Below are 10985 nucleotides of genomic sequence, written 5' to 3'. Positions count from 1 at the left end.
TAGGCCATCGTGTCATTCCCCAGAAAAGATTAAGAAGTCCTCCTTTAAGTTTTTATTTGATGTGGGGAGGCACTAGATTAACCTTACTGCGGGATACCTCGACTTAAGGTAATATCCCTGTCCCGTCAGATGGTGTAAGTTGTATACCCAATTCACATCATGGTGGGTCAAATTTAGGTTCATTCTCTCGTTTAGAGCTTCTATACTTCCCAATACCCTAAACATATTTGGGGCGTACTGTGTGGGAGATAGTTTAAAGAACCTAAGATAGTTCCTAGTAATGGGGCCCATGGGAATGGTCATCCCTCCCTCTATGAAGGCGATTATGGGGATGACCACCTCTCCTGTTTTCCTAGCATCTACCCATTCCCCCTGGGCGGCGTACCTCATGCCCACTGTTGGTGGGATTCTATACTTAGCCCTAAAACTTTCCATAACCTCCTCGGACTCAACTAAACACTTGAACTTACCCATTTTTCTAAGAAGTTTTGAAGAAAAATTAACAAATTTGAAACAAAAACAAAGAGGATTCAAGGAAACTTACAGGTTTGAAAAGAAGGTCCTTGGACAAATTTTTAATATTTGTAGTCGCACAGGGAGGTGAGAGAGAATGACAGGTTCAGTGTATGAGCTCTAGGACTATGTGATTGTTGAAAGTAGGGAAAGGAATTGATTTGAAAAACTATTTATAGTGGTGCAGAAGTTACAAGCGGGAAAATTCCCGCTCGTAAACCTAGGACAATCCTCCACCGTTGGATTTACATCCAGCCGTTGAACGTGGGGGACAAGGGAGTCGTCAAAATTTAATGATGGCACGCTCTGGACGCTAAAGCGTCAGGAGCGTGCCTTGAGCAGGTAAAAAGGCATTTGGGAGCTCAGGAGGGTATGACCATAAAAGAGATGGGTTGAGGATATCAAAATCCTCCTTTCCTCCCGAGGAGCCGGAAAGCAAGATTTTGAGGGGTTATTGTAGGGGCCAACTATCTAGAAGGTAATATTAAAACTGTATGAATTGGGCCTATGACCCAATCCGAGGATATCAACCAATCCGAGGATGGTTAAATAAGGTTATAATGGGAACGGTATAAGAAGAAGAAATAAAGATTATATGTGATAGTCCAAAATACGTCCGAGGAGAAAATTTATCTCGGAATTGGGGATCCGAGGTCAGTAAGAATGTTTTATCATCCCAGACATCCTTCAAGGTTGCATCACAACTAAGATTCGAGCATTAGATAAGGAATGAGCAAAGGGTGGCAACAAATATTTTCAAAAGCTACTACCTCCACATTAAATGCCTCTCAACTAACTCTCTGGTCGTATTAATATGGAGGTGATACCTAAACAGTGATCAAGCAGCCTTACAGCTACTAGTTTTTGCTTCTGGGAGGTGTTGGATGGGATAAGGAGTTCCTAGAATCCAACCTACACGTGTATGGTAAGGATGATATCAAGATTGTAGTATATAGCATGGGAAGGTGGCCTAAAGGAAAGGGGGCGAAAAAAATCAAGAAATCTTTCTAATAATACTATGAACTCTTGTAATTTTGTTCATCCACGAAACATTATAATATAAGCACCTCAGGCCATGCCGATGATAGATTTTCTTATCTTATTTGTGCTTAATGCTCTTAAATTAGCAAATTTCATTGTATTTTTTCTGGAGTAGATCTAGTTCTTTCATCCACGCTCTATAAATTCATTGTTTGGGTTGGTTGGGTTGAAACCCAATCCTATACTGGGTCCAATCCAAATTCAGTCCTTACAATAATAATAATAATAATAAAGTCACAACTTTTAAGATTCTTGGCACGCACACCCCAAAAAATAAATAATAAAAACCTTTAACAGCAATAGGAATTATAATAAGCACAATTATCTAATTTTTATTTTAAAAGTCATGGAATTATATAAATATATATATATATATATATTGTGGGGCTAGAGGATTTGTGACCCTGGCCCACTTTACATTAGGGCCCAAGGCCCGAGCCGAGGAGGGATATAGCCGAGGACCTACAGTGAAAGTCCAGATAGCCTTGAGAAATGGCTAAGGATGACTCTATCCTCGGCATCCCCAAGGCACTCTTAAAAGAAAGGGCTAGAATGCCATAGGAATAGTTTTGGAAAGAGCCGAACACATCCGCGTTGATAGATAAAGGAGCCCTGGACAATATGTCGACAAAGGACAAAGGAAAGGCTGCCATTACTGCAATTAAATACTCTGCGTCGGACAGAGCAATACTTTCCAGCTTTTACAACCACCCCCAACCACTTTGGGTATGGGCTGATGGGACAAGTATCAGCCCTGAAAAGTTGAACCTAATATAAAAGGAGAAGTAAGCAGTCCAGAAAAAAGGGCTGGGAAAAAAGGTCAAGAACCAGAGCCTCCTAGGCCGTATCGAAGAGAAAGACTTCTCGAGTGAACATGGTTTAGTTCTGCATGAACACCATGACTAACCATCGTCCGATGACCAAGGCCTAGCCTTTCAAGCCCACGCTCTACAAATTATATTGTTTGGGCCCTTAACTTGCGAACCCAACATCGTTTTGGGGTCGTTACAAATTGAGTTCTTACATATATATATATATATAAAAGATATGATTTATTATGCAATGTTAGGTGGCATTATTGTAATGAAGGCTGTGAGTTTAAAGAGAACTACTTGATCTGTAACAAAACCAACAATATATAGCACCATGAAAAGATTTTTTTTCCCGTAATTTCATAAATTTTTTAAAAAGCATGTAAGAACTAGTTGTTAAGTGCAATTTAAAATTTTTGTTCAAAAAGTAAATTATCAGCATTTAAAAAATAATAATAATAATTCAATATTTCCAATGGGGGAAAGGATTTGAATTCTTAACTCTAAACATAACGGTGTGCATGGATTGAGTTGTAGGATTTTTTCAACTTAACCCAAGCTTGTCGGGTTGAGGAATTCTCAACCCAACCTACGTGGGTCGGATTGGATTAGGTTAATGAATTATGCTTGTATGTTTATGAATTGTAAAAATATAGACTTTCATTAATTATTTTATTATTTTTTAAATAAATTATTAAAATTTATATAATATGCCTAAATTATATTATAAATTTCCAATTTCATTACAACAAATTCTTAAATACCAAAAAACAACACTTAAAATTTTTTCTCGCCCTAGTTTCTCTCTGAGACACTAGAGCGTAGAATTCTCCTTATCTTCCCCGGAATGATAAACCCTCCCCTCTATTAGTTCTCCATAGCAGTAGGGTCCCCTTTGACCTCCGTCTCCTGTACACGTGGTCTATTCTCTCCTCTCTCTACCCTCTCAATACCGCCTAAACCCCATGGAAGAAATTTTATATGACTGGAAAAAATTATCGTTGACAGACGAGGAAGATGTCAAGCTTAGTCTTCCAAGATCTAAAAATCTACGAAGCAAGGAGTACGTGTTGGCTGCCAAATTCCTAACAAAAAGAGCTCTTAACGTGGAAGCAATTGGTTGCACATTCAAACCCCTATGGAGAGCCAAAAAGGATTTCAAAGTTCGCAAAGCGGGAGATCATGTTCTTCTATTCATCTTTGAACTTGAAGCAGATGCAGAATGGGTTCTTGTCAATGAACCCTGGACTTTCGACAAACACGCAGTCCTCCTACAGAGGTTTGATGGCTTAACACTGCAGAGGTACTTGAGGTTCACAAAAGCGAAATTTTGGGTGCAAATATACAGTCTGCCGATACGTATGCTGGATGCAGAGACGGCAATCGAACTAGGAGAAACTCTCGGCCAGGTAAGACCATGTGAAAATCCTAATGAGCTAGTGGGGGGGTGATTTTTTACATGTTCATGTGGAGATTGATGTCTCCAAGCCACTCTGTCGTGGGCGAAGAGTTGCACTGGACATAAATGAAGAGATTTGGATTTCATTTAAGTACGAAAAACTATCAAATTTTTGTTATTGGTGCGGTCTCATTTCACACGATGGGAAGGATTGCGACATTGGGTTAGCAAGGAAAGACACAAGGAACATTGAACCTCACTAGTACGGACCATGGTTGAGAGCAATGTCGTTCAATCCAGGAAAAATCCCTTTCACAGTGGTTTCCGGTATGGGCGATGGCTTGGGAGGAGTCTCAAAACCGTCAAAAATGCCAACTGAAACGACGGTCCGATCAACGGTAACAAACATGGCTAAGAACGATCTCGGTGAGAAGGACGGGGCTGATCAGGTGCAAGCTTCAAATATGGAAACTGTTGAAACAGAGGCGTAGATCATGCCTAAATCCCAGAATAATAGCACCATATTTAATGAGGTAATTTCTTCTAATCAGAATTTATCCACTTGCCATATTAATTCCATTGATTTTGATGTGCAGATTCAGGAAATAGACGTTGCCCTTGGAAAATATGACAGCTGTGAAAATTACGTGGCCCCCAATTTAATTGATACCTCACTCACTTCAGCAAATAATGCAACCAAGATAATACCTTCCCAGCCAGCTCATATTCTAATTACTCAAGAACAAGTTCCCCACGTGGCAGAGACTTCATTCAATCCAGCAAAGAGAACCCTACGCACATGGAAAAAATTAGCACTTGAAAGCACTATGGAGACTGAAACTTCTCAAGGACCTACGACCACAAAAAGAAACAGAGAAGAGGATTTGGAATTACTTCCCGAGTTACCTCCAAAGAAGCTACAGGTTTCAACGGAAGTAGGTCAACAAAACACAATGGCGGAGGCTGCTCAGCAACCCCGCCAAGCATAATGAGTCTCTTAATATGGAACTGTCGCGGGCTTGGGAACCTGCGTATAGGGAAGGAGCTTGAAGTACTAATTCAGGCTAAAGATCCCTCTGTCGTGTTTTTAGCCGAAACATGGGCAGATGAAGTTAGGCTAAAAGAAGTTCAAAGAAATATCAAGTTTGATAATCTGTTCTACATGGAAAGAAATCACAGAGGGGGTGGGGGTTTGGCTCTATACTGGAAGAACTCCATTGATGTCCATGTAGACTCTTTTTTCAAGTATCACATAGACTCTATAATCAATAAAGGCAATGATGAAGCTTGGAGATTCATAGGTTTTTATGGAGAGCCAGCAACACACAAGAGAATCGAAGTATGGAGCAAACTTCGGTTACTCAACACAAAACACAACCTCCCTTGGCTCTGTGCTGGAGACTTTAATGAAATCACAAGACACTCAGAAAAATTGGGAGGCAATAACAGGAGCCAAGCTCAGATGCAACTTTTTAGGGATGTCATAGACGAGTGTGGTTTCCTTGACCTCGAATATGTGGGAGACCAATTCACATGGAGAAAGCATTTTGTTGATGGTCACTCACTATGGGAGAGATTAGACCGAGGGTTGGCCAACCATGATTGGTTCATGAAATTTTCGGGTTCCAAAATTCATCATTTGCATTCAGACTCCTCTGATCACTCGCCACTGTGGATCACCTTGGATGGATTGGATATCCCTTCTTTCTCTAAACCATTCAGGTTTGAAGAAATATGGCTCTCGGATCGTGGATGCTCGGATATTGTTGAAGTAGTGTGGTTATCAAAGGAAGATGGAGAGGTTCAGGATCATGTCATTCGTAAAATAGACAAATGTGGTAAAGAATTAAGAGCATGGAACCGGAATTGTTTTGGCAATGTCAGAATGGTGTTAAGTCGAAAGAGAAATGAGTTAAAAGAGGCTGAAAAAGTAGCCATGAGATCCGGAAATAATCAACAGGTCAAAGAATTGAAAAAGGAAATAGCCGAGTTGGTTGATAAGGAAAATAGACTATGGTTTCAGAGATCTAAAATCATGTGGGCAAAATTTAGAGACAGAAACTCAAAGTTTGTTCACAGCCAAGCTTCACAAAGGAAGAGGAAAAATCTGATCTGAAATCTAAAAGACTCCAATGGCCTTATGATTGAGGATAATGAGGGGATAGCTGAATGTCTAGTGCAATACTATCAGAACCTCCTTAGTTCAGAAAACCAGCAATTTTGTGCATCGGCTATAGATTCAATTCAGACAGTGATTACTGAGGAGATGAACTCCAAACTGTCTTCTGAGTTCACTCATCTAGAGGTAAAGCAAGCCATTAACCAAATGGCCCCACTAAAGGCTCCCAGGCCAGATGGTATGCCTCCTTTCTTTTATCAACACTATTGGAATTTAATTGGCGATGATATATCTAATACTGTGTTGCATTATCTTAATTCTGCCACACTTCCTGAACACCTCAATCACACTTTTGTTACACTTATCCCTAAAAAGAAAAATCCTGAATGTGCATCTGAATTTAGACCTATAAGTTTGTGCAATGTTTTGCATAAAATTTTCTCTAAAGTTCTAGCAAATAGACTTAAGAAAATTTTGCCTAATATTATCACTGAGAATTAGAGTGCTTTCACTAAAAGTCGCCTTATTTCTGACAACATTCTAGTAGCTTTTGAGTCTTTATACAGTATGCAAAGACACACAGGGAATGATGGATATATGGCCATCAAGCTGGATATGAGCAAAGCGTACGACAGAGTAGAGTGGGCTTATTTACATTTAGTCATGGAAAAAATGGGGTTCACAGATCACTGGATATGCTATGTGTCAAGACGGTGACCTATTCAATATTGGTGAATGGGAAACCCAAAGGCATGATCAAACTAACAAGAGGCATCAGACAAGGCGATCCCCTCTCTCCTTTTCTTTTCTTACTTTGCACTGAAGGTCTCAATGGGATTCTCAACAAAGCAGCTCACCAAGGACATATAAAAGGATACTCTCTTTGTAGAAATAGCCCACGTCTAACACACCTTTTGTTTGCAGATGATAGCTTGCTGTTTTGCAGGTCCACCATTGAGGAGTGCCATCAAGTCTTGGACATTTTGGATGTGTATGGGAAATGCTCAGGCCAACAGATTAACCGAAGCAAGACGACAATCTTCTTTAGTAAATCTACGAAGGTTAATTCTAGAAACCAAATTAAGCTGGCCTTAGGAGTCCCAGAAACTATTCAATATGAAAAATACTTAGGGTTACCTTCTTTGGTGGGTAGAAACAAAAAAGCAAGCTTCAATTATATAAAGGAACGTGTTTGGAAAAAATTACAGGGGTGGAAGGAAAAACTCCTTTCATAAGCTAGAAGGGAGATTTTAATCAAAGCAGTTGTTCAGGCTATTCCAACCTACACCATGAGTTGCTTCAAACTCCCAGTAGGGCTTTGTTCTGAAATCGAGAGCCTAATAAGAAGGTTTGGTGGGGGCAGAAAGGTGAACGGAGGAAAGTTCACTGGATAAAATGGAACACATTTTGTCTTCCAAAAAATGAAGGCGGTATGGGTTTCAAGGATCTAGCCAATTTCAATGATGCTCTTTTGGCTAAGCAAGCATGGAGATTACTTCATAATAAGGATTCTCTATTTTATAGAGTCTTCAAAATGAAATTCTTTCCAAACTGTAGCATATGGGAAGCTCAAGACACTGGCTCTAATTCACATGCTTGGCATAACATTCTTAAAGGAAAGGATGTCCTAATTAAGGGTGCAAGATGGAGGGTTGGGTGTGGAGAGGCCATTAGTATTTGGAATGATGCATGGCTACCATCACAGGAGCACCTACAGATTCTTTCAGATATTGTACCAGGGTTTGAAGATGGTAAAGTTTCTGATCTCATCAACCCGAGCACAAGAACATGGGATGCACATTTAGTATATGGTTTGTTTTCACCTGAAGAAGTTGCAATGGTCCTTAGCATTCCATTGAGCCGTACCCTAATGGAGGACAAAATCATTTGGCCCTTCATCCCCTCAGGTAATTATACGGTAAACTCGGGTTCAAAGTTCTTAGCCAAACTAAACTCTATGTTTGTTCCTGCAGGTAATCCGCAGCAGCAAAATGAGATTTGGAAGCGGATTTGGGGGCTCAATGTTCCTAGCAAGGTGCGGAATTTCTTGTGGCAGGCTTGCAAAGAAGCCATACCGGCCAAACATAACCTGTTGAAAAGAAAGATTCTAAATGAGGACAGATGTGAACAATGTGGGGTGGAGTCTGAAACAGCTGCCCATGCACTTTGGACTTACCCCACGTTGAACGAAATCTGGGAGAGCACTCCAGGCAGACCAAAGTCAACTCGGCGCTTCAAACCTCAAGGACCTGATCAACCTAATTCATGAGAAAAGGAAGAACGTGGACCTCCTAGCTATGATGATGTGGACAATATGGCATCGGCGAAATCAACTCCGGGTAAGCTCTAATGTCTACCCCAAAACCCAGGTCCTTCAGCAAGCTACGCAGGCCCTTGCAACGTTCCAACAATGCTAGCAATCCCTCACCAATTACGCAGTAGATACGAGACCACAACAACGTACTCAGTGGTGGCCTCCTCAGGAAAATTGCATCAAACTGAATTTCGACGGTGCCGTTTTCCCGGAGTTGGGCAAAGCTGGTTTGGGTGTTGTGGTCCACGACTGTCAAGGAAATGCCATTGCCTCTCTGTTTGAACAAGCTCCCTTACCGTTTTCACCAGTCATTGTGGAAGCCATGGCCGCTGCACGAGCGTTAACCTTCGCACAGGAACTTGGTATTAATGAGTTTATGATAGACAGAGATTCGGAAGCTGTTATCAGCACTCTCCGAAGCACAGAAGCCTCACTGACAACTTATGGCCATCTTCTTGAGTCTGCTAAATCCACTCTTGTTACCAGTAAATGCATAGCTTTCACCCATATTCGTAGAAGTGGCAGTGTCGGCTCAATAGATGAGCTAAATAGGCAATCGCCTAAGGCCCCCAATGAAAAAAGGCCCCTAAATTTTTACCAATAGAGATATTCATGTACCAATAGAAGTATTAATTAAGCCCTAAATATTCACCAATAAATAAAAAGTAGTTGTTTTTTATCAAAGAAAAACTAATTAAAGAAAATATTTTCATTGGATGGGTCAATCATTTAATCTCTCACACATAAATGTTAAAAGAACTCATTAATCTTACATTAGTAAATAAATTTATACTCATATTCTATTTAGAAATATCAAATATATAACTTTATTAAAATTTTCAATCATAATTTTTTAGTATTTGGTTACTTCATTCAATGAATAATGTTTATTTTAGTTGTATAGTCATTGAATAATGTGATGGGTTCATTTTAATTTGTAATTTTTTTTCTAAAAAAATAGATTTTAAATGAAAAAAAAAAGTTAAATAAGCATTCTATTAATATTCAAAGTATAAGAATAGACCTCATTTGAAGTTGTTGCCTTAGGCCTCATAATACCTTGAGCCAGCCTTGAGAAGTGGTAATGGAGTTGCACACAACCTAGCTAAACATGCTAGACATGTTAGAGGTTTGTCGGTGTGGATGGAGGATATTCCACCACACCTCTATGATGTACTCTTTGCTGATCCCGGCTGATTTTTTAATAAAATAGTAGTCTTCATTCTCAAAAAAAAAAAAAAAAAAAAAAAAAAAAAAAAAAAAAACCAAATCAATTTAAATAATTAAAATAAAGGTAATAAAATCAATTTTTATATATGGCGGGTTAGGTTGGGTCAAATATATATAAATAACTATCAATTCAAACCCAACCATACTCAAGACTCAAAACAAAATTTCAACCCAACCCACCAACCAACAAAAACTAATTCAAGACATTGGGTTGGTGGTGAATGCACATTTCTATCTAGACATCTTCATTAAAAACATTCAAAAATGACCATTATCAACCTAATTTGATAGCACTTCTGCAAGTAACGCTTCAAGTGGGAATGTTGACATAGACTTTTCAGTACCACCACTATGCAATAGCACGTTTAACAAGCAATGCAAATGGCCCCCGTAAACTGATAACTAAATATAGCTTACTTGTTCTATTAACATCATATTAAAAAGTATATTGTCAACATAATTTGACAGCACCTATAATACAAGTAAGCGAGTAAAAACACCTCCAAGTGGAGATGTTTCAGTACCACCACCATATATTAAAAAAAAACACACACACACACACACAATTTTGGCAACAATTCTCCATATTATTTATTGCAATTTAATTTGCAGAGAAAAAGCGGTGATTTATATAAGGCCAAATTACAAAACTCATTCTCTAAACTTCACATTTTTTTCATTTCAGTTCTCTAAATTTAATTCATTTTCAATTGAGTCATCCGTTAGTGTTTTATTAGTTGTTGCCATCCACTTAACAAAACAACACCGTTTTGGATATTATTACTATTATTTCTTAATTTCAAGAAAATTGAAAAACGTTAATTTAAAATAAAATAAAAAACCTAAACTCAGGGGAACGATGTCGTTCCCTAGCCCACTGAATAACAAAAATAATCCCCACCCCCACCAATACCATTATCTCTCGCTTCTGCACAGTTGTAGTAATTTGACGCAACTTATACGCCAAAGTTGATTTTCCATGGTCAATATGCACAATGATGCAGAAATTCCTTATACTAGACACTGGAACCTGCAACTTCCAAACCAAAACAAAAAATCAAGTAGCAAAGCAAATAAGCCAGAGTCGATGGAAAAAGACTGGCAAAGAACTGGCCGAGAAGAAGGAGAGACTATGGTGGTTCCCCCGAGTTTTTTTTTTTTTTTTTTTAATTTAAAATTTATTTTAAATTAAAGTTTTCAGTTTTTTTAATTAAGAAATAATAATAATAATAATAACATCCAAAACCGCGTTGATTTGGAAAATGGACCGCAGCAGCAACTAATAGAACACTAATAGATAATTCAATTGGGAATGAATGAAATTTAAAAAACTAAAATGACAAAACTCAAACTTAGAATATTGAAGTAAAAAAAATGTAAAACTTCTTCTTCTTTTTTGACTGAAAGAGGTAGAAAAAAAAATGTGAAACTTAAAGTGTAAGTTTTGCATTTTGGCTTTTATATAAAATTAACAAACAGCCAATCACAAACTCACCATTTAACTCACCGTTTATCTGATAGGAGAATTGTAGTAAAAGTTGTGGGTTTACACGTAGT

General features: G+C 38.6%; 2 protein-coding genes across 2 annotated transcripts; both read left to right on the top strand.

The window, feature by feature from the left end:
* Positions 1-3331: 3331 nt before the first annotated feature.
* On the top strand, positions 3332-3817 carry LOC115949845. The gene has a single exon (XM_031067115.1). The coding sequence runs from the start codon at positions 3332-3334 to the stop codon at positions 3815-3817; it is 486 nt and encodes a 161-aa protein (XP_030922975.1).
* Positions 3818-4753: 936 nt separating this feature from the next.
* Positions 4754-5881, top strand: LOC115949843. The gene has a single exon (XM_031067114.1). It carries the CDS (start codon positions 4754-4756, stop codon positions 5879-5881), a length of 1128 nt encoding a protein of 375 aa, XP_030922974.1.
* Positions 5882-10985: the final 5104 nt, after the last annotated feature.

This window comes from Quercus lobata, chromosome 6, assembly GCF_001633185.2.
Source record: "Quercus lobata isolate SW786 chromosome 6, ValleyOak3.0 Primary Assembly, whole genome shotgun sequence".
Taxonomy (NCBI): domain Eukaryota; kingdom Viridiplantae; phylum Streptophyta; class Magnoliopsida; order Fagales; family Fagaceae; genus Quercus; species Quercus lobata.
This window is presented reverse-complemented; position numbering and strand designations above follow the sequence as displayed.